The 27,455-nt window shown below is 40.1% G+C and overlaps 2 protein-coding genes across 4 annotated transcripts in view; one reads left to right on the plus strand and one right to left on the minus strand.

The window, feature by feature from the left end:
* LOC110834321 (protein obstructor-E) overlaps positions 1–27,455 on the plus strand; it is a 241,000-nt gene that overhangs the window by 101,540 nt on the left and 112,005 nt on the right. The gene's annotated exons all lie outside the window — the stretch shown is intronic.
* The window catches only part of LOC110834304 (uncharacterized), a 36,851-nt gene continuing 17,262 nt past the window's right edge, over positions 7,867–27,455 (minus strand). The window contains exons 2-7 of one of the 2 annotated variants that reach the window (XM_087340129.1): positions 15,600–16,094; positions 14,874–15,551; positions 14,210–14,352; positions 12,591–12,768; positions 12,452–12,499; positions 7,867–11,012 (exon numbers count right to left, since the gene is read on the minus strand). In XM_087340129.1, coding sequence (XP_087196255.1) covers positions 12,456–12,499; positions 12,591–12,768; positions 14,210–14,352; positions 14,874–15,551; positions 15,600–16,094 — 1,538 coding nt within the window. In that variant the 3' untranslated portion in view covers positions 7,867–11,012; positions 12,452–12,455. Of the gene's footprint in view, positions 11,013–12,451; positions 12,500–12,590; positions 12,769–14,209; positions 14,353–14,873; positions 16,095–27,455 lie in introns of both variants that reach the window. The other variant, XM_022073308.2, reaches the window with a different exon arrangement.

Genomic DNA, 27,455 nt, shown 5'->3' on the forward strand with positions numbered 1-27,455 from the left:
GATCTATCAGGAAATGGACGCTTGCTTGTGGTTAGAATGCCGTAACAGCTAACGGTCCCTGCCTTGACCACGCCTGCGCACAGCACGTCTACTAGCGTTTCGAAAAACATCGCTTCTTCTCGTAAACTAAGTTAAAAAAATACATAACTCCATATTTGTTTAGTTGTTTATTTCATTGGCGGAGAGAATGTCCTGTAGCCAACAGATTCGTAATTCTGAACCCGGCAGACCAGATTTTCTGCCAGAAATTAAGAGATTAGCAATCCTAATTTCCATTCGTGAGTCAGAGATCTGCCTGTTCTCGGCAATGATTAGACCGATAAATCTGGCATTCTTTCCAGTTTTTTTTTTTCCAATCCTTCCATTTAAATTATCGGATCTTGTAACCAATAATATGACGCCCTAGACAGAATCTACTTGTTGCTGTCTAATTCAGTGACTGACTTGACATGTTTGGTAACTTTTTACGTTCAGTGATTGTTCCTGTCATACATCACGCTAAAAATATTTTATTTATAATTTATTTAATGACGTCACTTGCTCAGACTAGCTGTGAAGCGTGGAATGACAGGATGGTAATTAATGATGAGTTGCAAAGGATATGAAAGGAAGCGATCCTCACTCGTTAAAAAGTTTTGCTATTTACTATTTAAAATTATTAAATTCGCTTCTTAGTTTATGAGCTGTAACGTTAAATTTATTTAGTCTGAAAGTCATGAATACTCAGCTTTAACTTTTGAGACAGTGGACACGTTTCTTTCACTGATCATCCTACTAAAGAGTCAGTGTCTGTAAACGAGATATATCGTCCATAGCATGGAAAGTGTTGAATGGATAACTAACTATAGGCCGAAACATGAAAGTGGTTAATTCTTTAGAGAATGTAACAATTCATGTGTGTCACGGTGGGTTGACAGCTGTTACGCATTTAAATATAAGACACAAAATGTTCTTTAATGTTTTGGAAAATATCAACTCGTCGCGTGTACAGCTGTAGAAAGTGAAATCGTGAAGAAATTATCGTGTGTGTGCGGTTCAGGAGAAACACAGCTTTAGAGTCACTGTTATTTAACATGTTTGCCTGTAACACCGTCAGAGCCTAGAGACTAGGTTTTCTCTTCGGTTGAATGGAAAGAATTGAAATTTGCCAAACTAAAATAGAAATAAACGTAATATATGTGTTGCGGGATCGAACCAAAGACTCTAAATCACTTAGTAACTGAGCAGTGAATAGGTATGTCGTGAATAATTAGGTTTTGTCTGAAAATAAGTCGCATTCCGTTGCTTTGCAGAACTGTGTAACTCCCTAACACTGTATTTTCCAGTGCAAACCACTTCTGATTACAATTTGTTTTCTTATTCCAGATTTGAGGGAAGGAAAAAATGTCTTAGGAGGAATCAGAAATATATATGCAAAACTTAACAATCAGTACTGATACTCCGCTAAATTGCGAGCTAAATAGGTTTGAGATTTAGAGCTTTGTTAACGCAAGAAGAGACATGTGTAGAGTGAAGTCGCGGGGTGTTATCGGATATGTTTATTGGTTAAACAGAGCAGTATCTGAAGTTCATTAGTTGAGCCGAGGTGTTACATTATTGTTTACCAGGTCCGGAAAATTAAACGGAAGAATTGAGGGAAATTCAGAAATCTAATTACGGTCGCTAATCACTCAACCCGTTATTTAATTGTTTTATATTATGTCATAGCCACGGTGGTCTAGCGGTTAGAACGCTGGCTTTGTAATCCTGGGGGTCTCGGGTTCGATTCCTGGTGGTGCTCAGATTTATAACTTGTGTTGGGCAAGGCCGTGGTCTAGGCAACACGGAGTTTTCCTCAGTGGCATCCCAACAATTACTCCATTCACACACAGAAGAAGGCAATGGCAAACCACTTCTGGATCATCTGCCAAGAACGTATATGAACAGGTCCCAGTCCGAGAAAAGGATGGAAGGATCCTGTTCATATGGACCTGTCGTCAGACAGAACACTAAATAATAATAAGATGAGGTGGTCTAGCGGTTAGAACGCTGGCCTTGTAATCCTGGGGTCTCTGGTTCGATTCCCGGGGTTGCTCAGATTTATAACTTGTGTTGGGCAAGGCCGTGGTCTAGGCAACACGGAGTTTTCCTCCGGGGGCTTCCCCGGTTTCTCCGTGGCATCCCAACACACACAGAAGAAGGCAATGGCAAACCACTTCTGGATCATCTGCCAAGAACGTATGTGAACAGGTCCCAGTCCGAGGAAAGGATGGAAGGATCCTGTTCATATGGACCTGTCGTCAGACAGAACACTAAATAAAATAACTGACAAACTATCGGTGGGTCGGGGAAAAAAAGTCTAGGAATCGCTGGTCTAGATTAGTGGTATTCAACCTGGGGTACGCGAAGACATCTTAGGGGGTACGTAAAATTTTAAAAAAATATATTATTTTATGATAAACACTGAATAATCAGTAATGTAATTTATTTAATTTATTTTAGATGTAGATTATTTAACTTGAATTATACACCAACAACTTTGGGGGTACAAAGTTGAAGAGAAATTATATCTGGGGGTACGCGAACAAAAAATGTTGAATACCACTGGTCTAGACAGTCGCTACGTTGAACTTCTCAGAAGTAACCTCAATCAATCGTGCTGTAGCTGTGTGTAGAAGTGTTAACATGTTATCCATGTTCCATGTACAATTTATAGCTGCAATTGCAATCTCTCGTCATGCGAAGTTTTAAACGTCTACTCAAATGTTCGTGACGTAACGGCCTCGTAGACAAATGACTAAGTGCGCATGCGCACCTCTCCTATTCCTGAGTTCAGAACATTCGACTTCAATACAAAGACATTTCTCACACTTTTTTATTGCTTTATGCTGCTCCACTGTTCTCATTATTAGTCTGTCTTGTTATTACCGACTATTTTAAAGTTTTCAGTGCTTTAAAAGTATTGCCAGTAAAATTTACATAAAATTAGAAGAGACACGATGTTTTTCAGTCTGCTGATAGTGCAACATGTGACTTCACAGGCAAAATATGTCACATCACTATTTTACATTTCAGAACCTTACAGTAAGTGGCGTTAGTGTTGCTCTGATCTTTCAAGCTCGTACAACCGCCATATTACAATTATTTACGGTAGGAAGTTAAATGGGACGCAAAGGACGGCCGGTCATACCAAGGTCAAGGAAATGCTCTACTTTTTTTAAAACATAATTAAAAGAGAGAGAGAGACAGACGGATAATGACTCACGCCTAATTTTAAAGTAAGTGACACAGCTTTAAAAATTGTAAAAAGATCTGATGACATCAGGTATATTTAGTGTTCTGTCTGACGACAGGTCCATATGAACAGGATCCTTCCATCCTTTTCTCGGACTGGGACCTGTTCATATACGTTCTTGGCAGATGATCCAGAAGTGGTTTGCCATTGGCTTCTTCTGTGTGTGAATGGAGTAATTGTTGGGATGCCACGGAGAAACCGGGGAAGCCCCCGGAGGAAAACTCCGTGTTGCCTAGACCACGGCCTTGCCCAACACAAGTTATAAATTCGGGCACCGCCGGGAATCGAACCCGAGACCCCAGGATTACAAGGTCAGCGTTCGCTGAATGCAGTATTTTTGTTTAAACTGTGGGAAATACAATGATAATACTTTACAAGAACGGGAAAAATCTAAATCTAGTGTCAGTTTCCGTATATTTCAATATGTTAGGGATTTCGGTAATGTGTTAATTTCTGTTGGTGACGTTTTCTCCTTGTTAGGCATGTGGAAAATATATTGTCCCATAACAGCGTTCTCACCGAAAGCCGTGGTCGAGTTGTTAGATTAACAACACTCATGCTTTGTATTCGGGAGGGCCCGGGATCAGATCTCGTCCATTCTGACTGGGGTTTTTCGTGGTTTTCCTCAATTTCCCCATACAAATTCCAGGATAATACCTTAAAGTATTACTTTCCACATTCTTTCGAATTCATTATTCATTATCATCCTCTTATTCTACTGTATATAGTCTGAGCTACTGGAAAAACGTCGTTAAATAAATTATAAATAAATAAATAGCATTCTTAAGTTACACGACATTTAAGTGGAAGAAATGATTCATTCACAGAACTGGTACCACTAATCTAAACGTTTTTTATGCAATAAAATGTTTTTAAATAAACACATTACTTGAAACAAATGACTATATCTTTTTTCCCACTTTCATCAGTTCATATTCTCGTCACCATTGTCTCTGAAACGTTGTTTTACAAGGTTATTTCCCAAACGACTGATCGATTGAGTAGATTCCATTGCAACTACGTATACTTTACCATGGATATTTTCAAACATTATACACTAACCGACGGTGGTCTAGAGGTTAGAAAGCTGGCCTTGTAATCCTGGGGTCTCGGGTTCGATTCCCGGCGGTGCCCGAATTTATAACTTGTGTTGGGCAAGGCCGTGGTCTAGGCAACACGGAGTTTTCCTCCGTGGCATCCCAACAATTACTCCATTCACACACAGAAGAAGGCAATGGCAAACCACTTCTGGATCATCTGCCAAGAACAGGTCCCAGTCCGAGAAAAGGATGGAAAGATCCTGTTCATATGGACCTGTCGTCAGACAGAACACTACAAATAAAAAATACACTAAAGTCAGATATCGTATTTTTTCAGATGTGATGCATGTAGGAAAAGGTTTATTGCCAGTATCAAGAACTATTTTTGAAACTGGTAACAAAATTAATAATATTTATAGTAGTACGTTTCGACGAAATCGGTGTCCATGACAACTATAAGACATCTTGCGGTGAAGAAGTTAACAATTTGAGTGCAAATCCCTAACAGCTTCTAACTGGACACCATCGCTATCTGTAGCTGGTCCACTGTACTATAGCCTATGACGAAGTTCCGTTATTATCTGCAAGATGGTAATTAAATGGTGAAATCAAATTTTTTCCACACAATTAATAGGCTTTATAGCAGAGCTGTCCGTGAAAATACACTAAAAATAAAATTATTATAAAATTATAAAATTATTATTTAATTTACAGGCAGATTATAAAAAACCACTATAAACATTTCACCCACGCAAGATCACGCTATACGCGACATACATTTACGAAACAACATTGAATGTGATAACAAAGTACAATTGATCTAGAAGAGGATAACTTTCCGATATTTAATGGACATCTGACGAAGGATTGCATTTAGAATATTACATTTAAATTTATATCGATTATACACCTGAAGATGGTTCAATGAAAACCGAAACATGTCGTGAAAATGATGATGCTCTAATTGTAAATCGAACATTTCGATAGAAAGAGCATCATTTTAATATATTTTAAATATTAAATGTTAATTATAGTAATAATATTTTAATATTTAATAAAATATTTTATTGTGATTAGACGGTTAAAATAAACAATTAAAAATTAAAATTTAAAAATTTTCTTATATGATTCATCTTCTGTTCAAATTAGATTCTAGCTAATACTTAATAGGGATGAAGAATTTAACCCGAAATTTATCTCTCGGGGAAAGAGTTACTTCAGCGTTGGGTTAATCACCAATTGTTCCTTTTGTTGTTATTTTTCGTGTATTTGCACTTCTGTAGTCCATTAGGCAGTTTTTACTCTGCTTTATGTCCAGCGTAATCAAACGTTTTGGGGGGTTCTGCTAGTCTGTACGTTCTTCTCTTCTGACATCCACTTGTAAAACTTTCTCTTAGTTTTTAAACGCCCGTTTTTTAAAATGAGAACTGATTTGCGGAGATGACAATGAGAAAAATTCTCCTGACAGCAGATAATCTAGAAAATCAAGTATTTAGCAAATAAATAAACTATCAAAACAACAAGGATTGATTTTGAAGATAATAATTTAATTACAGCAGGGAATCCAGAAAATTTTAATATTCACTTAACTATATTATTCCGCTCACAGATAAAGTAACACAGGGCTATCCAGAAGTGCTCAGAATAAAAATATAAACCGTGGCCGCTACTGATAAATCACAAACATCAACACGCCAGGTCATCCGTCAACAGTTAAGGTTTATTTTCGCAGAAATGCTGTTAAAATATTGTTAATTTATATCGTTGATAAAACGCCACGGTGGTCTAGCGGTTAGAACGCTAGCCTTATAATCCTGGGGTTCGGGTTCGATTCCCGGCGGTGCCCGAATTTATAACTTGTGTTGGGCAAGGCCGTGGTCTAGGCAACATGGAGTTTTCCTCCGGGGGCTTCCCCGGTTTCTCCGTGGCATCCTAACAATTACTCCATTCACACACAGAAGAAGGCAATGGCAAACCACTTCTGGATCATCTGCCAAGAACGTATATGAACAGGTCCCAGTCCTAGAAAAGGATGGAAGGATCCTGTTCATATGGACCTGTCGTCAGACAGAACACTAAATAATAAAATAAAAAAAAATCGTTGATAAAGAGGAATTTTTAGAATAAAATAATTATGTTTAATATTCTGTCAGGTATGTTTTAAATGAAAAATAATAGAATTTAACTGGATTTATTCACGTCTGCCATCTGAAGTTTAGAGAGCCAGGATAGAAACATTTTACGATGTAGCTAAAACATTTATAAACTAGGACTGTGGAAGCATATTCCGACCGTTCAAAATATGTGTTGGACTCCAACATGAACCACTGTTATCAACTTCTCATTCTCGCAAGATATTCCTTAAGATACACCTTAATTTCATTTATTTCATCTTCTTCCAAATGGGCAGTTTCCTATAGGTTTGTTGCCAAAATTCTAAGTGAACTTCGTACCTGCGTTGTTATAGCCACATGCCCAGCCCATCTGAGGCTTCTGTATTTTACTATCCTAACAAAAGGCTCCGAGATAGCCTGCACAGACCGCGAAGTTCGTTTCTTCGTTCTTTACAGATCGAACGATTTTCTAGAGCAATTTAATTTTTTAAAAGTCTAATTGATGTACTTTGTGTTGTAGTTGTTGATATTCCGCTAATTAAGAAAACACACTACACACACGTCCAAAAATAAGTCAGATGTTTTCGGAATATTTCTTCGTCAAGTCGTGAAAAAGGAAGTTTTCGGAAGTTTCTTTCTCGCAGAACATCTGCAGGTATTTATTATTTATTATTTATTTAGTGTTCTGTCTGAGGACAGGTCCATATGAACAGGATCCTTCCATCCTTTTCTCGGACTGGGACCTGTTCATATACGTTCTTGGCAGATGATCCAGAAGTGGTTTGCCATTGCCTTCTTCTGTGTGTGAATGGAGTAATTGTTGGGATGCCACGGAGAAACCGGGGAAGCCCCCGGAGGAAAACTCCGTGTTGCCTAGACCGCGGCCTTGCCCAACACAAGTTATAAATTCGGGCACCGCCGGGAATCGAACCCGAGACCATCAGGATTACAAAGCCAGCGTTCTAACCGCTAGACCACCTCATCTTATTATTATTTAGTGTTCTGTCTGATGACAGGTCCATATGAACAGGATCCTTCCATCCTTTTCTCGAACTGGGACCTGTTCATATACGTTCTTGGCAGATGATCCAGAAGTGGTTTGCCATTGCCTTCTTCTGTGTGTGAATGGAGTAATTGTTGGGATGCCACGGAGGAAAACTCCGTGTTGCCTAGACCACGGTCTTGCCAAACACAAGTTATAAATTCGGGCACCACCGGGAATCGAACCCGGGACCCCAGGATTACAAAGCCAGCGTTCTAACCGCTAGACCATATTTATTTAACCGTTGCAGAACTTACCTCAATTAAAATTTCCTTCCCCGTCTCTTACATTAGAAATAAACTTAAATCATTTTTATAACTAGAAATTATTGGTAGGATGGCACAACGCTCTAGGGTTCGACATGTAACGGGCAATAAGATTAAATAAACAGAACACTGCAGTTTGAACAAATATTTATTTGTTACGTTGAACAGTGTTTTTGCACCCAACAAGGCATAACACTCATCATCAATGCACTCATTCTCAAATACAATCACGCTGCATAGACACAAGATGGCTGTCTTTTTGGGTTGTAGCACCGTGTAGTCTAGTAGAAGTTTACCGACGTTTCAGAGGTCCTTGCTGTCTGTATTATCAACTCATAGCCCTAATGATGGAGGCAGTAAGGATCTCCGAAAGCGATGGTGAACTTCTACGAGACTACACGGTTTCTACAACCCAGAAGTTAACCATCGCCGTAATCACAACCGCGAGAACCTCAAATCTTAAGCTAAATAGATGATTACTAAATCACAGAGTTAGTATGTAATTATTACATAAAATGAATACGTGTAGAACGAATGATTAAAGAAGAAGTCTCTTCAGAAATGCACACGGCAAAATCATTTTGAATATCTTAAGTACGTTAAACTTGTCTCAGAGAATTCTGTTGGAGTTTTGACATGTTTGACAAACCCCCACTGCTACCAACAGCAACGATCAAAACGTTTTTGACTGATTTTAGTTGTACAGCAGGAGACTAATTGTCGATGTAAGAAAAGGAAACTCTCTTTATTGGCAATAAAATATTTATGTTTACTAAGTAAAGGGGCATTGATTCTCATTGTATATATTTTAATGACGACAATAACCAGACTAAAGATGTAATTTATTAGTCAATAATTTACATGTTTCAAGTGTCAGTTTTAAATTTTAATATGATTTAATGTTTACATTTATGAAAATAATTGCGTCACAGATGCTACAAGAAAAACTGTACTTTCAAGACAGTTGCCACATCAGCGCATAACAGCTTAAAATAATTACGAAGTTCGCAAAAAAGAAATATTTCTAACTTATAATATTACAATTAACATCAACTAAAATTATTAGATCTACCAAAATATAAGCAAAGTTATCAATCTGAGAGGTTATGTTTTACATTAATTAATCGGTTTAAATTTACGACGATTAAGTTTTAAAATAATATCCCGTTATGGTGAGAAACCATGTATCACCATATTCAGAAGCGATGCATCCTGCTAGACCTAAATTCCGATTCGAAAAATATGTTTCTCGTAAGCCTTAATAACTGATGATAGCCCTAGTACCAAATATTACCGTCGCTCATTGGAGTCGCTTCACTACGTGTAAGCTATTACGATATTGTTTAGGGACTCCAGAGCAAGTGTGTTGCATTGTAATTTAATGTCGGTGTAATGTATCTAAAATTCTATCCACATCTGGGATATAAATGTGCTAAAATACTTGGCAAAGAGGACAATTATGAGGTCTCAAGAGGTGTGCACCGGGTATTGGTCGGGAAACCTGAAGGGAAGAGACCGCTGGGGAGACCTAGACGTAGATGGGAGGATAATCTCAGGCGGGATCTATGGGAGATAGGAGTTGAAGGAGACTGGATTTTGTTGGCCCAGGACAGGGTCCGGTGGAGGGCTTTGGTTAATTCGGTGATGAACCTTCGGGTTCGGTAAGCCATCTGGTTGGTTGGGTCCACTATTTGGGAAGCCTGAGAGGAAGAGACCTCTGGGGAGACCTAGACGTAGATGGGAGGATAATCTCTGGGAGATAGGAGTTGAAGGAGACCGGATTTTGTTTGGCCCAGGACAGGGTCCGGTGGAGGGCTTTGGTTAATTCGGTGATGAACCTTCGGGTTCGGTAAGCCATCTGGTTGATTGGGTCCACTATTTGGGAAGCCTGAGGGGAAGAGACCTCTGGGGAGACCTAGACGTAGAAGGGAGGATAATCTCAGGCGGGATCTATGGGAGATAGGAGTTGAAGGAGACCGGATTTTGTTGGCCCAGGACAGGGTCCGGTGGAGGGCTTTGGTTAATTCGGTGATGAACCTTCGGGTTCCCTAAGCCATCTAGTTGGATGGGTCCACTATTTGGGAAGCCTGAGGGGAAGAGACCGCTGGGGAGACCTAGACGTAGATGGGAGGATAATCTCAGGCGGTATCTATGGGAGATAGGAGTTGAAGGAGACTGGATTTTGTTGGCCCAGGACAGGGTCCGGTGGAGGGCTTTGGTTAATTCGGTGATGAACCTTCGGGTTCGGTAAGCCATCTAGTTAGTTAGTTAGTTTTAAAGAGATTAATTAACCCCTTGCACACATCGTTTTAATTCTGTCTACTCGAATTGCTAATATGTCATACAGATTGGTGTCAAAGCTAAGACACACTGGTCATCCACCGAATGCGACCATTTTGAATACTTGAAGTAACAAGATCATTTGCTGTTACGTGTTTTTTAAGTTATATGTGAAGATATGTATGATATCGAACAAATTAAATGTAAAATCGCATAGAAGAAATATATTTATATGTGTTTTGATTTCTAGTGTGTCCTGACTTTTGCACAGTCCTGTTCATAAATTAATTAAAATATTAAAAATTATCTCTTCTGCACAACGTCTGTGTATGGTGCTGAATATCTTTTCCATTGAGCGAAACTACTTCGATTTTAATCCGATGAAATTTCTTCTTGTAAAATTTCATAAAATTTAGTTAAAGGTTGTACAATACCGTGTGGAAGTTTCCTTCCCGTTAATACAGATAAATTACTATGTATGTGTTTACCGACTTTTGGAACTTGTTGATTAGGCCTCCAGATCGAGAATTTATGCCAATAATTCTGGATTTTATAACACGTAAAATTAAAAATTTTAGAAAGTATTTCTGGTTTTCTACTTTTTTGATATAGAACTCCTACTAACAGTAGATCGCGAGACATAAATCTATAATTTATCCTCCATACAAATTTAGAAGTAATACAGCTTTTATCACATGAATTGTAGAAGAACTCGGTAAAAACACTGAAATAACTTTCTTAAGTCCAATGTTAATATCAAGATTTAAATTTCGAAATTAAGAATTCTACTCCTGAATTACGTCTTGTTCATTCACTTTCCGCAGTCGGGTTCAGGATTTCTCTCGAATCGTTAAGATCCTGTAGGATGCAGTAGGATGCAGAGTTGCTGAGTCCCAAGTACCACTGCGAACCTCTGTAGAGGGAGTTAGTGCCTTCACGTTCTAACTTGGGGCCATTGGCTGCAGATCCGGTTTCACGTCAGGCCTGAAAACCATTCTGTAGGAGAGAGAGACTACATTATTACTGTCTTAAAGCATGTAACATTTCGTAATAATTAATTAGTCTTTATTAGCTAAGGGCGTGTTCGGATTATATAATTAATTCCCGAACAGTCCCTTCCAACAGTAGGAAGGACTCTTCGAACGAAGTTGGTCAGGCACATAATCTGAATAATAACGCAATATGCTACAGTACTCTACATCCATGCTAAGAGCGGGATTCGAACCCATGATCCCACGGTCCTGACAGTCTTAAGTCTGTTATCACCAAAGTGAAACAAAATGAGTGTCCACGTTTTCTTCAGTCCCACCAGGCACATGCCGCGATAGTACGAGGCGCGTCCACAAAGTAAGTTTCCCACTCGTCCCACAGCTAGCAAACCTTTTATTGCGCGAAGCGACTGTGCGTACGTGATAGAGCAATGACGTAGCATGGCGCATGCACTAACGGTACTTCCCGCGTTCTCACAGTAGCATCGTTGCAGCTGTTGAAGATGGAGGTTCTTATTCCAGCTCCCGCCGACTGTGAAGTGCGGTCAGTGATAACGCTAGGCCGCACACTGCTCGACGGACAGCAAGTCTCCTGCAGGAGTTCAGCTGGGAGGTGTTTAATCATCCACCCTACAGCCCGGACCTCGCTCCCAGTGATTTCCATCTTTTCCTACACCTCAAGAAATTCCTGTCCGGTCAGCGTCAGCGTTTTGAGAATGACAGAGAGGCGGAGATGGTTGTCACACAGTGGTTCCAATCCCAGGCGGCAGACTTCTACGACACACGTATTCAAAAGTTGGTCCCACGGTATGACAAATGTCTCAATTCCGGTGGCGAATATGTTGAAAAATAGCTGGACACTTGCTGTATCTGTTGCAATAAATATTTCCACGAAATTGTGTTTTGTTTCTGTAAACGGCCCCAGGGAAACTTACTTTGTGGACGAGCCTCGTACCTTAAATCAGTCCACTACCTTCCACACTCTTTCCAGTTCATTATTCACTGTCATCTTCTTATTAGACGCTATATTGTCTTACCTATTACAAAAGCGTCGTTAAATAAACTATAAATAAATATTGTTTTATTGAAACCACGTATCGGTAAGTGCTCCAGTACAACACAGAGAAAATTTTGAACAAATTTCATACACGTTTATTTGCCCATAAAGAGTAACTATTTGCATTTTCATGTAACGTAATAACTAACCAACAAACTAAAGAAACTTCAACAGACTTAACTTGACTTTCTGACTGACAGACTGACTAACTAACTAATAACTAACTAAATTACTTTTATATGTTACAGAGTTACGAACATACAACACGTCCATAGAATTAAGTACCAAAGTATACGCGTATTTCATTTGCATTGCTTAACTTCGTTATTCATTACATTATACATTCGTGTGCCTGTCAGAATTCACTTCTTCTGCAGTCTGGTACTTACAGAATTAATCCTTCTTCACTAAGCGTTTGTATCTCCTCTGCGTGTAACCTGGAAAGGCAGTTATGTTTCAGTGTCGTGCATTACAAAATAAATTGATCGAACATGGACAGAATTATTCCTCAGGGTGTGTGCGACTCACTCGCTGGAATCCTCTTAAGCCAGGTGTCGTACGTGCCGCTGTAGACGTTGGTTTCGTTGCTGGGGTTGATGCCGGTTGTTGGGTAGGGCGTCGCTGTAGTCTCCTGGGTCACAGCCGGAAGCCCTATCGGCGTCCCGCGACAGTCTACGTTGTAAGGATAGTCACACACTCCGAGTTCCTGGAATGTCAACGGGAGTCAGTCACAACGTCGAATGAAATGTGCTTGTGGCGCTAATGAGGAGATTGTGGTATTTTGGCCGGTACTTCAGAGTGTTAGTTCAAAAAATTGCTTAATTAAAAATAATTATGTAAGATTTGAGGTTTTCACAGCGGTGAGTATGAAGATTTCTGTCTTCTGGGTTGATGCGCTGTGTAGTCTTGTAGATGTTTACCAAAGATTCATCGCCCTGATGACGGAGGCAGTATGACCTCTGAAACGTTGGTTAACATCGACCAGACTACACGGCGCAACAACCCAGAAGACAGAAATCTTCATACTCATCGCCCTGATGATGGAGGCAGTATGACCTCTGAAACGTTGGTTAACATCGACCAGACTACACAGTGCAACAACCCAGAAGACAGAAATCTTCATACTCATCGCCCTGATGATGGAGGCAGTATGACCTCTGAAACGTTGGTTAACATCGACCAGACTACACAGTGCAACAACCCAGAAGACAGAAATCTACATACTCATCGCCCTGATGACGGAGGCAGTATGACCTCTGAAACGTTGGTTAACATCGACCAGACTACACAGTGCAACAACCCAGAAGACAGAAATCTACATACTCATCGCCCTGATGATGGAGGCAGTATGACCTCTGAAACGTTGGTAAACATCTACCAGACTACACGGCGCAACAACCCAGAAGACAGAAATCTTCGTATTCACCGCAGTGAAAACCTCAAATCTTATATATTATTGTATTATCCGTATAACTTGCTATTTTCCTGCTTCTCAGGCAGATGCTGTGAATTTGGAAATAAATTGATACGCATAATTAATCAACGTAGACATGTTACTTGTACACTGGTCATTGATGATTTAGTCGTTTAAGCAAGACGGTTCTTCCTATGAAGAATTAAAACAGATTAAAGTGATGTATGTTATAATATTTTATAGATTTTCAAACGTTGCATATCGTATAGTGTAATTGAATATAAAGCATGTATAGAAATGAAACTGTTTAGACTTTGAAGGACGCCAATGCCAAACGCGTTTCGACTTCAAGAGGTCATCATCAGTGGCAAAAAACATGTTAATTCATATAATACAAATCAGATGATTATGGTTTTTAACAGGGCATAAAAGTATGTATTTTACAAAACCATATTTATGTAACACTTCACTGAACGTTTATTGCATAAGAGTTGGAGTATTATATTGGACACCAACTCCTGTTCAATCAACTTTATATTTTAATGCACTGCTCGGTATGCAAGTTTTTAAGTCTGGTAGATGTTGACAGACGTTTCGAAGGAATTTAATGCCTTTATGATCAGGTTCATTCATTATTAAACATCTTAAGGAAGACGAATGTTACAATATTAGGAACCCCTTTTGTTAACGTTTGATATTTAAAAAAATTGATTTAACGCAGGGTAAAACTCACGTCATTGTAGTGGAGTCCGTCGGGACATTGGAATTTGTAGGGTGTCCCAGTGACACACACGATGAAGCCTGAACAGCTGTCTGCAGCCCTGTACGCCCCGTACGGCCCAGGGCACAGTCCTTTTTCGCTCACTGGAGGAGGTTCTGTAACACGAGCACTCGATTTTAAATTCGTTTTGTTATTTTTTTATATTTATATGAATTATTATCTCTTTGAACAGTGTTACAAGGATGGTAAAGTCAATGAGAAATGCGAAACTCACATATAAAGTTCTGGTGGAAATTTATATTTTGGAATACGAGGGTGGAAAAATGGTGAAAATTAAACTAAAGTGGAATAATGTAGGGTGTAGTGGCGGTTCTTGTGAATACGGCAAAGAAGTTTCGGGAACTGGAATCGAATGTATTTCGTGAACTCCTGAGCGACTGTCATCTTATAAAGGACACTTTCTTCATTGAGTTAGTTAATCAGTTGTTTCGAATTACAGGAGAAGTTTAAAATTACAGAAAACTCGCATATTTATGTTGATATTTTGGGTCTTTTGTTAATTTGGAGAAGCGTGTTTCTAGTATCATTTTAAAATAAAGATTTATTAATTTGAAATGCAGCGAATACGTTTAGTTTGATGTTTATGTAGTATCACGCAAAAAAGGATTATACTCACGGTCTGTCAAGCGGTTTCCGCAGTCCACGTTGTAAGGGTAATCGCAGAAGCCAGCTGGACTGAACACAAGTCCACCCGGACAATCACTTTCTATTGCGACGTCGTCCCAGCAGTTGACAAATTTGCTGCATGACTTGTCGATGGGAAACTGGCCACGTGGAGACAGGCAGAATTTTCTCAACTCTACTAAAGCCGCCCCAGCGTTAGAGCCCGTCTCCTGTCCTGGATTAAGTTCATTTGATGGTATCGGCCCCGGTCCCGGTGCTGGGAATGGAGCAGGCGTGGACTCAAATTGCCCACCAGAAGGCTGCTGAGGATATCCTCCAGAAGGCTGTTGGGGGTATCCTCCGGAAGGTTTTTGGGGGTATCCTCCGGATGGTTGTTGGGGATATCCTCCGGATGGTTGTTGGGGATATCCTCCGGATGGTTGTTGGGGGTATCCTCCGGATGGTTGTTGGGGATATTGTCCTGTAGGTTTTTGAGGGTACCCTCCCGACGGTTGCTGTGTGTTTGCACCAACTGGTTTGGGTGGATTGTAGCCTCCTGTAGGTACTTCTGAAGAGGGCTTTTGCGGGTAACCGCCAGAAGGTTGTTGAGGATAACCACCTGTTGGTTGTTGCGGATAACTGCCAGCAGGTTGTTGTGGGTAACCGCCAGAAGGTTGTTGAGGATATCCACCTGTTGGTTGTTGAGGATATCCACCTGTTGGTTGTTGTGGATATCCACCTGTTGGTTGTTGCGGATAACTACCAGCAGGTTGTTGAGGGTATCCACCTGTTGGTTGTTGAGGATATCCACCTGTTGGTTGTTGTGGATATCCACCTGTTGGTTGTTGCGGATAACTACCAGCAGGTTGTTGAGGGTATCCACCTGTTGGTTGTTGCGGATAACTACCAGCAGGTTGTTGAGGGTATCCACCTGTTGGTTGTTGAGTGTTACCGCCTGGCTGTTGAGGATACGTTCCTGATTGCTGGGGAGACCCACCTGGTTGCTGAGGATATCCACCTGGTTGTTGTGGATATCCACCTCCTTGCGGGGGATAGCCTGTAGGCTGTTGGGGGTATCCGCCTCCGGTGGGCACTTGGATCCACACGCTGCCCGGAGGAGGCGAATTTCCTGGTCCACCCTGGGCTACATTTGGTGGCACTTGTACAGCGATCTGCCACTGTTGGATTTGACGCTGTTGGTAGTCGTCATCTTCCGGCGTGTTGCTCGGAATCTCTGTAAGTAGAAGAGTTGTCACAATTACAAAAAAAATACATCTTATCGCACAAAAACAAGAAAGCAGATACCTTCCGAACTGTGGACCTTAGAACTAAAATTATCAGATCTGCAGTGATGTAACACTCGATCAGTTAATTAAGCTTCGTTGTGAGAGTGAGGACAATACACAGAGAGAATGAATTTGTTACTTGTAAGGAAGAGAAGCATTAGAAAAAGTAAGGAAGGAGGCAGATATACAGAAAGAAAGGTATACCGAGAGATGAAGGAACCCCACTGTCCACCTTTTTTCTCATTCAATGTTTTCAATTGCGTCGTAGGTCATTCTTGCTCGAATTTTCTCCACGACGTATGTGCATTTCAGATTGTATAATACACCAGTATTAATTTTTCGATTGTACCGGATATACTGAAATAAATATTCCTCTTAATATGTAAAAGTTGTATATTGGATTTTGTCCGTCGTCGGTATCTCAACAAATTGACTTTTCGGAAGCTGGATCTTCTTCTGTCTTTGGTAAATGGGGAAGGACAGAAACCCTACAAACCAAGGCCTTTTTCCTGAAGACGGAAGAAGATCCGGCTTCCGAAACGTCGTCATTTTGTTGAGATATAAACTATAGACAAAGTCCAAAGCACCACTTTTAAAGATTTTGAAGCACCATTTTCAAAAACCTCCAGACTTCATCAAGAATGCCTCCGTCATTTTCGATGTCTGTTCTATATTCATGATAATATTGCGGTCTCATTCGATATTCAAATTCTAGACTATATATATATAGTTGTATAGTTGAAACGGCTCCGTTGAATACCGAAAGAGTCAGGTAATGAATTTGTTAATAAAAATCATTATTCATTGTCATGCAATGAACGAAGAGCCACAGATGAGATTTTGATTACGAAAGGAAACGTCTATAAAATTAATGATAATGCATGGCTAATGTCGCAGAGCAATTTCTGGAATGCATTGCCCCTCCCTAGGAGTTAGCAGAACGATATAGTCTCTTAAACTTGCATTGTACCTCCGTGCACGTGACTACGTTAATGATTTATGACTTGAGTTGTCTTGTAACATCAGCAGTTTCATCGGAGGCTACGCGTATCGAAGACGTATAAGTCAATCGAACTTTTTGGATGGTTTGGTTCTTTGTTTTTCAGTAATAAAGTAAAAAAATAAGCTGTTCCACTACACGCCATGTAGGGCTTGGGGGAGGGGTGGTATAAATCCTACTCATTCTTGACCTCGGCAGTAGATGTGGATGAGTGGTCAGCATCACGCCCCGTGCGCGCTTAATCCCAGGGAAAGGACCCCAGATAGGAGGCTGGGTGGGCCCCAGAACTGGTCTGGAAACAGAGGCCAGAGTAAAAATCATCTGCGCCGTCGGGGATCAAACCCCGGTCGTGCAGTCCGTAGCCAGTAAGTGATGAGTAATGTAGGCTCATGGCATACAGAAATAACCTCTGAGGCCTTCGGATTTTACTTCAGTGAATATATCGATTGTGGCCTTCTTAGGTCTGACACAATACAGTTGGTAATCGCCTACAGGACTACGCGGGGTCACAGTCCAGAAGACAGCAATCGACAAGTACAATTCTGATTTTTGAGAAGTAACCATTCTTACCACCAAACAAAGATTGCATTAGGACGTATTTTCTTTAGTCCATGTGTAGACTATACGTAACTTATATCGATACAAGATAGTAGACCCAACATCGAAGATTTGGATATTTGACCATTGCAGTAATTGTTTCGTAGGTTGGAATCGGCTTAGGGCACGGATGTACTTTTGCTTAAGATGGTTGGTTCTTCCTCAGCCCATGGAGTTTACCGAATGTCTATTACGACAAAGAAAGATTTCCAGGGATGCTTCCAGGCTTGGCAGCGGCGCTGGGATCGTTGTGTTCACTCCCAGGGGAACTACTTCGAGGGTGATGGATGAATTTAATACCTGAGATAAGTGTACGGGTTTTTATACGCGCAGTCTTGAAACTTTCCGATCGCACCTCGTATGTTAGACGTAATGGAGACATTTAAACCACTAATTAGTACACTAAATCACCTAATTGAATTCAAGTATGAACGGGAGATGACGTTATTGATTAAAGTAATTGGTCTGACGTCATTAAATTGCCGGGAACACAGTCCTCAATTATTTAGTTGGCTTCCAACCATACTGATTCGTGTGTCAGCTATGAAGACTATTACCTAAAGTTACAAAACTTAAAGATTTCTGTCTTCATACTCACCACTGTTAAAACCTCAAATCATACATTACAAAACTTAACCTTAGATGGGATGACAATATTAAAGTAGAATTTAAAGAAAGGGTATGCGATAAAGTTGACTGGATTTACCTATCTAAAAATATGTACCAGGGCGGACTGTCGTGAACCTGGTAATGATCTATGAAGTAAACTTGATGGCTCACTGTCAGCTTTTTAGGAAGGACTCTTTTCCTTGGCGTATCTTATGTTTATTCTGTAATTACATGTTAATGTTCTACTTTCATCCATAAAATATTTACACCCCAAACTCCAATTTCATAAATACTATACTTACATAGAATATAAGTTAATATCGTAATTATTAATTGAAAAATATGTATATTACCACGAGGTTCGGGTGTCTGATGTATTGACTAGTCTTTGTAGCACTAATTGAAGTGTAGGATGCCATTTTAACAGAACGTGAACTCTTGTAACAAAACTGACCTTTAATATTCCTTTTATACGAACACCTCCACAAATTAAGGTAATTTGGGAAAAGACTTTTGCTGAAGGTAGGTCTGCGTCACTCAAACTTGAACTTTGGAACTGCGCCCATCACCTTGGCCCATTTGAATGCCTGCTTCAGTTGATCATTAAGATTATTCTTGACGTCCCACGACATATTTTAAGGCTCGTATCTTGACGTCCCACAAGTGTTTACGAAGTTTGGGCGTACGGATAACGGGCACAGCTCGACAAGTGCGTCTTGGTAGGCGTAATTTTTGAAGGATATTCGAGAAATAAAATATGGTTAAATCGTAGTGGGTGATCGAGCAGTTCTGGACCCTGGAATTAAGGACTATAGTGGTTCAAGATAAAATAAAAAAAAACTACTGATCATCATTTGATAATCTGGTTTATACGGTGTAAGCTGAGATTATGAGGTTACCGGGCAAGAATTCAAACGAGCTAACACAAGCAGGGTTGTTTATTTAATCTCGATTTCCATTACGATAGATTAGAGAGGACAACTTTGAGAATGTCCTACGGAATTAGGATTAATGACCTGTCTCGCTGCAGATTTCTTTCCGTTACAAACCCAACTTGTACTGAACGTGGGTTGAACATTTACACAACTCTAGAACATGACCATGGGTTTCCTTGTAAGCATTCCAATGTTTATCTTGGTTTAATATGATATCAATTACCATTTGCTGCAACTCGTAAACATTTGTTCATAACTTACTGAGTATAGATATGTGGAATGTTAAAGTAAATCAGAAAATTGAAGCGAAATCAGTGACTGAAAGAGAAGATGTCTTCTGGGATTTTGTGCCGTGTAGTATGGTAGAAGTTTACCGACGTCTCATAGGCGCTTACTGCCTCCACCATCAGGGCGATAACACTATAAACATTTCAGAAGACAGCCATATACGTATTAGTAGTCATGAGAACCTGAAAGTCGCCTTTGGTGGTCTAGTGGTGGACCCAGGGTTTGCGGGTTCAAGGTCGACGGATTTTGAAGGGTGATATAAATCCGTAGCACGATTTCCTTAGGAGGGGAATTAAAGCCGGCGGTCCCATTTCTTAGATTTTTTATTATTAGTGTTCTGTCTGACGACAGGTCCATATGAACCAGATCCTTCCATCCTTTTCTCGGACTGGGACCTGTTCATATACGTTCTTGGCAGATGATCCAGAAGTGGTTTGCCATTGCCTTCTTCTGTGTGTGAATAGAGTAATTGTTGGGATGCCACGGAGAAACCGGGGAAGCCCCCGGAGGAAAACTCCGTGTTGCCTAGACCACGGCCTTGCCCAACAAAAGTTATAAATTCGGGCACCGCCGGGAATCGAACCCGAGACCCCAGGATTACAAGGCCAGCGTTCTAACCGCTAGACCACATTTACGGCATGTAAAAGAACCTTACGAGCATGAACGACATGTTTCCTAAGCAAAATTCAGCGGTCATTTTTCGCCCAAGTCTCTTCTGATTCGCTACTGAGGGCTCTGGCAGACAAATCAGGAATGAGTAGGAATTGTTCTGAGGCAGCAGGATTGTCACCTGCTACTCTAAGGAATTAAAAAGACTAACAAGACAAGTTGCCTTGAGCAACTGTCCGGAACGGGCCAAAGGCCCAATCCTTGATCGGAGATGATGATGATGACCTGAAATCTCACCAGTCCCCGAAGGAATTTAACTTCTTTCACGTTAACATAGATCAGTATCAAAATTAGTTAAATGCTGCGTAGAATTTGTCTTGACATGTTATTCATACGTGAGCTTTGCGGGACGATAATATTATTCAGCCTGAGCTGACAGCTTCTGAAACACGCGGGTTTAACGATGATCCGTGGAGCGTGAGTTTGAACATGTGATGACCGCGCATTGCTTTGTAGTGGCCGACGTGGAATTAAGGGCCGCGAGTTGTTAAGGAATTTAACATTTTCCGGACCAATAAATTTCGCTCCAGTTAATGATGAAATAGAAATTGCAGACCTTGTCATAGTTGTGACGTAATTAACTGGCACTCTTCACATTATACTCGTGGGATGGCTGAAAATTGTCTCGCAAAATACGTGTAGCCTGAGGACTTTGTTATTTATAAGGCAGCAAAGGAGGAGTCAGGAATCTGCCGTCTTTTAACATACGATAATTACAAGCAGCAAGAACTGGTTTCGAATAGTTGGTCCTGGAATGTGTACATAATAGACCTATGGCCAAAATTATTATCCACTTTACCACGTACTCTGAGGACTTCTTTATTTCTGCAATGGTAGGAGGTACAGAATTCATGAACAGGTTATACGCAGGTACTTACTACTAATTGTGTCCTATGTCCAGAATGAAGTAAATACAGCTGTGAACTTGCAAAGTTTCCTCCACAAAAGCGGTTTTCTACGGTGTCTCTAGAAGGCCTTTCGGTGGTCTTATCGCCCCCCAACCAATCAGTTTGTGTAAAGGAAGTTTCTTTTTTGATAAAATAGTGAAAGCTTGGGTTGGGTTGTAGATTCAATTGACGATAATTCGTCTCAATTACTTTCGATATAACTGAATAATTATACTAGCAGTTGTAAAATTGTTTTTCTCTCCGTTGTTAAGGAATAAACAAACTGACTAATATATAGGAGATGAAGTGTCTTTCGTACATAATTTTCCTCTCGTTGGAACAAGAATTTTCTAACTAAATGAAATCGCTTTATATTTTTCGCTCGTGATAATGGCTAATATCAGGATTGTCTTCTTATTTTAATTGCAAAATTATGTTATATGGTGTCCTTAAAGACAATGATATATTATTTGAAAATATTGTTCCGTTTGCGTAGACGATAACGCATAAATTCTCCAACAAGCTAACAAATCTGTATCTCTGTAAACACAGACTAAACTAGACATATGAAGATAATAATGTGTAGCTCATTTTGTGGAGTGTCGTAAAATTTAAAGTATCCGGACAGAATATTAGCAAATAGAAATGTGGTTCATAGTGAAATTAGGCGAGTAATAAATTCTGGTAATGTTTATTTATTATTTCTTTCGAAACTTGTTCGTTTTCTTTACTGTAGAAGACGATAAATGCCAGGATTATGACGTACGCCATCTGTTGCAACTCGCTGCATCAGCAATTGTATTCGAATATTTTAATATTTCCTACATATTCTTCGTATTCCCTGAACTTCAGCCGTTCCTATTTATATTCAATGCTAATATTTTTCGCATTTTTTAATGCAGCATTTAAGTCTGGTGACACATTTCCATCTGTTACTGATTGTCAAATGTTGATATACATTAATAAACTAACATCAGAACATTGATAGGGTTCGACATGGTTTCTCGATACGAACAGGAAACGATACTATCGAATTCATCAGCTAATGCTGCAAGTTCGTGGAGAGGTAATATATCTCAGGGGTCCGCAGTGGCCATGTGGTCTGAGGCGTGGGCCTTGTGCCGCTGGGACCGTGGGTTCGATTCCCACTCAAGCCATGGATGTTTGTCAGCGTTTTTCTGTGTTGTGTTGTCCTGTGTACAGGTAGAGGCCTTGCGACGGGCCGATCCCTCGTCCAAGGAGTCCTACCGAATGTCTAATAGATCAAAGCCAACGAAACGTTGGGACCCGCAGTGCTCAGGCACTTGAAGAACGGGTCGTTCCGAGTATCCCCAGTAATATAAATTGAATTAAGACCGAAATTGGAATGGTCCATAAAGGCTGGTGTTGCATTGGCAGTGCCAGTGACTGCAGAACTCGGTTTTAAAACTGCGTAAGTGGTTTTTGGACAACAAAGTTCTTTCTACTCGTTCTGCAGATATGAATCTTACTGCCAAATCTTGTTTTTAATGTTCTAAGATACATATGGGACGCGTTCCATCGGTAAATTCCTGTCCACTCTCAGTAGCCCTTGTGCGTTAATGATAAGTAATATGCCGTAATTAGAATAGTACAATTCCCTTTATCACCTCTCAAATAGTTTATGTCTTTATGCAGGAATGACACAACGGACAGTGACTATGCAACTTCTTGGTTGTCTAACGGATTCAGACAATCACATATTAGTTTGTACATGCAGATTATAATGAAGAGTTTCAGTTAATGACGGGTCCAACTATCTTTATCTGTTAGCCTAGGATGATTGTCAATGCCAGTACGATTAACTCACATTCCGACGATAAATAGTTCGAATCCCTGACGGAGATTCTGAGTTGTCTTGATTTTATTCTTTTCAAGTCATCACGTATATTGTGAAAAGATTGCCGATGAAATAGCGTGTCTCCTTTGCACGCGTTAGTTTAATATCTGAGAAGGCATGTAATTACTCGAAAAATGTTCCATTATTTTTATAATTGTATGTTCCACAATATCATAGCAAGACCAGCCACAGTTTTCATAATCAGCATTGTTCTTAAAATATCAAGGCAGATGGAATGTCATGAACATGACGAAGGTAATAAATGCATTTTATTTGTAGTGTTCTGTCTGACGACAGGTCCATATGAACAGGATCCTTCCATCCTTTTCTCGGACTGGGACCTGTTCATATACGTTCTTGGCAGATGATCCAGAAGTGGTTTGCCATTGCCTTCTTCTGTGTGTGAATGGAGTAATTATTGGGATGCCACGGAGAAACCGGGGAAGCCCCAGAGGAAAACTCCGTGTTGCCTAGACCATGGCCTTGCCCAACACAAGTTATAAATTTGAGCACCACCGGGAATTGAACCCGAGACCCCAGGCTTACAAGGCTAGTGTTCTGACCGCTAGACCACCGTGGCGTGGTAATAAATGCATACGAAATTCTATTCCGAAAATAATTTAAGAATTTCGGTTTGGGCATAGACGTAGGCATGAAGAGAATAATATAATTAATCTTAAAGGAACAGGGGGTGAAGATGTGGACTGGATTGAACTGTCTCGGGATAGGGTCCATTGACAGGTTTCGGTTTTTAGAACCTGAATTTAGTGGTAATTGAGATTAATTCAGTGTTTGTTGCTGTGGACCAACATTTTCATACGACATTTAAATTCCATTTATTAGAAATAATAAAATAATTTTTAACGAGAAAGCATTCAAGACGTGTCTTTGGGAGCTAGATTAGGTTAGGTTGGGAGGTTCATGAAAGAGCTCAGGGTTTTGTCCGATGACAGGTATTGGTATTAAGGGTTTTCCGGACGTTGTTAATAACAAATAAGCGAATTCTGTGCTCCAGTAGAGTTTACGTTAACAAAATTCCGGACGGGGACCATGCACTTTCGTTGGAGTGGTGTTACTCCTTTAATACGTTTTTCTTCCAAACCGTTTGGAAATGTTATCGTCTCTAAATTGTTAATGTGACTACATACTTGTTTTATAATTTATAGTCCTCTGTCATTAAGAAACAAACAAAAATCAGTGTTAGGATCTGTGAAGTGAGGCCAAGAATCCACCACACCTCATGTTGCTACATGTTAGTGTAGTTACTGGCTAGATGTGGTTGCGGTTGTAAAACTTGTATGTAAAATGGTTCTAGGTGTGGATAGGTTCACTGACCGGAAGACGATGTTTGGGATGGCCAAACTGATGCATCACCTAATGTGAAACAAGTAGGAAGTCTAGAATATAGGAGAGGAAAAAAGGTATAAAGTAGTTTAGTACGTGAGCCGTCAACCCACACCGTCCACACTAGTCATTTCATAAGGTGTCAGAACGGGATTGCCAGTAATATGAACGTCGTAACTAAGGATCGACTCAAAATTTATGGCGGTGAAGCCACTAAATGCTGTCTTCCTTCATCTGTACCGTTGTTTAAAACTGAAATCTACGACCAGGAAGCCTGACGACGTAAGTTCCAGGTAACGAAGGGGAAGATCCTGACCCTTACTACATTTCGAATTCGTCCCTGCACCCGCAAATGACGAAATCTATTATAAGGAATATATTTTATCATTTATTATATATAATAATTATTAATATATTAATTTGTTTCAGTTTCTTTGAAGAGTACTGATGTACCAACAAATTTAGACGTGAAGTTTTCTGTCTTCTGGGTTGATGCACCAGGTAGTCTGGTAGAGTTTTACCAACGTTTCGGAGGTCATACTGCCTCCATCATCAGGGCGATGAGTATGAAGATTTCTGTCTTCTGGGTTGTTGCGCTGTGTAGTATGGTCGATGTTTACCAACGTTTCAGAGGTCATACTGCCTCCGTCATCAGGGCGATGAGTATGAAGATTTCTGTCTTCTGGGTTGTTGTGCTGTGTACTCTGGTCGATGTTAACCAACGTTTAGAGGTCATACTGCCTCCGTAATCAGAGTATGAAGATTTCTGTCTTCTGGGTTGTTGCGCTGTGTAGTCTGGTAGATGTTTACCAACGTTTCGGAGGTCATACTGCCTCCGTCATCAGGGCGATGAGTATGAAGATTTCTGTCTTCTGTGTTGTTGCGCTGTGTAGTCTGGTAGATGTTAACCAACGTTTCAGAGGTCATACTGCCTCCATCATCAGGGCAATGAGTATGAAGTTTTCTGTCTTCTGGGTTGTTGCGCTGTGTAGTCTGGTCGATATTAACCAACGTTTCGGAGGTCATACTGCCTCCGTCATCAGGGCGATGAGTATGAAGATTTCTGTCTTCTGGGTTGTTGCGCTGTGTAGTCTGGTAGATTTTTACCAACGTTTCGGAGGTCATACTGCCTCCATCATCAGGGCGATGAGTATGAAGATTTCTGTCTTCTGGGTTGTTGTGCTGTGTAGTCTGGTCGATGTTAACCAACGTTTCAGAGGTCATACTGCCTCCGTAATCAGAGTATGAAGATTTCTGTCTTCTGGGTTGTTGCGCTGTGTAGTCTGGTAGATGTTTACCAACGTTTCGGAGGTCATACTGCCTCCGTCATCAGGGCGATGAGTATGAAGATTTCTGTCTTCTGTGTTGTTGCGCTGTGTAGTCTGGTAGATGTTAACCAACGTTTCAGAGGTCATACTGCCTCCATCATCAGGGCAATGAGTATGAAGTTTTCTGTCTTCTGGGTTGTTGCGCTGTGTAGTCTGGTCGATATTAACCAACGTTTCAGAGGTCATACTGCCTCCATCATCAGGGCGATGAGTATGAAGATTTCTGTCTTCTGGGTTGTTGCGCTGTGTAGTCTGGTAGATGTTAACCAACGTTTCAGAGGTCATACTGCCTCCATCATCAGGGTGATGAGTATGAAGATTTCTGTCTTCTGTGTTGTTGCGCTTTGTAGTCTGGTAGATGTTAACCAACGTTTCAGAGGTCATACTGCCTCCATCATCAGGGCAATGAGTATGAAGTTTTCTGTCTTCTGGGTTGTTGCGCTGTGTAGTCTGGTCGATATTAACCAACGTTTCAGAGGTCATACTGCCTCCATCATCAGGGCGATGAGTATGAAGATTTCTGTCTTCTGGGTTGTTGCGCTGTGTAGTCTGGTAGATGTTAACCAACGTTTCAGAGGTCATACTGCCTCCATCATCAGGGTGATGAGTATGAAGATTTCTGTCTTCTGGGTTGTTGCGCTGTGTAGTCTAGTCGATGTTTACCAACGTTTCAGAGGTCATACTGCCTCCGTCATCAGGGCGATGGCAACAAACCAGAAGACAGATATCTTCATACTCACCGCTGTGAAAACCTCAAATCATTCAAATTTAGACGTGTCTTGATTCCTTGACAGAGACAGTGTATATGTAATAAAGCATTTCCCCTCCTGCTGAATTGATAATTCGTCGTTCTAAGACCTTGGGCTGTTTATTGACCCTTCCAGGCCTCGGGTTTAATGTTACTTTTCACAAAAGTCGTCCTTGGGTTTCTTGGTTTCTTGTTCCGGTTGGTCTGTAGAGTATGCCACTCTGCATTCGACCAATGCCATTTCTTTATGCAGTCCAGCGTTGTAGTTAGGAGGCATCAGGTCTTAATTTAATCCAAAATGGCTTTGTTCTTTCGTGGTCTATCATTAGGATCCACATTGTAGGACATAACTCTTCATTGGGTTCTTACCTTTGTATGAATTAATTTGCAATATTTATCAATTTGTCCGGATGCTGTTTTAAATGTATGTGATTTGCATGATAAACATGAATTATTTATACCCTGAAGTCTGCGTCCTATGCACAGCACAGAGTGAGACCTATGAAAATGAGAATGAGAATGAGAATGAGAATGCATAATTGACTGGAATAATTATTATATTATGAGTTACGTCACCGATTTCTAGAGTTTGTTAGACGACGTCATTATTTGGTGATACATTTTCTTTCTTAAAATATATAGACTTAACCAAATTAAATTTAGAAAGTGCTTAAAGATATTATCGAATTAAAAGTGACGTTTTTAATAGGGTAAAATTTTTTTTAAAATAAAAATGAAGATATGTAGGAGGGGATAGAAGTTTTATTAATAGGAATTTTTATAAAATTTCTAAACAACAGCTAATCGTAATATGTTAATTATATGATACTAAATATTGTGTTCGATTGTGTAGATTCATGCTTTGGTTAATAATGCTGTTATTCAGAATGTTTATGAGTAAATCCACGAAGATTTATAGGGTCCTTTAGAGATTTTTTTTTGTTCATTTTAACCAATAGGCTGTTTTAACAAAATTATGCAGAATACGACTAAGAAATTTTCAATAAACCATTTTGATACTAATAGAATTATGGGTATTTATAGTA

Source organism: Zootermopsis nevadensis, unplaced genomic scaffold (genome assembly GCF_977971745.1).
Source record: "Zootermopsis nevadensis isolate Lab colony 2312 unplaced genomic scaffold, Znev_1.0 Znev_ptg000061l, whole genome shotgun sequence".
NCBI lineage: Eukaryota > Metazoa > Arthropoda > Insecta > Blattodea > Termopsidae > Zootermopsis > Zootermopsis nevadensis.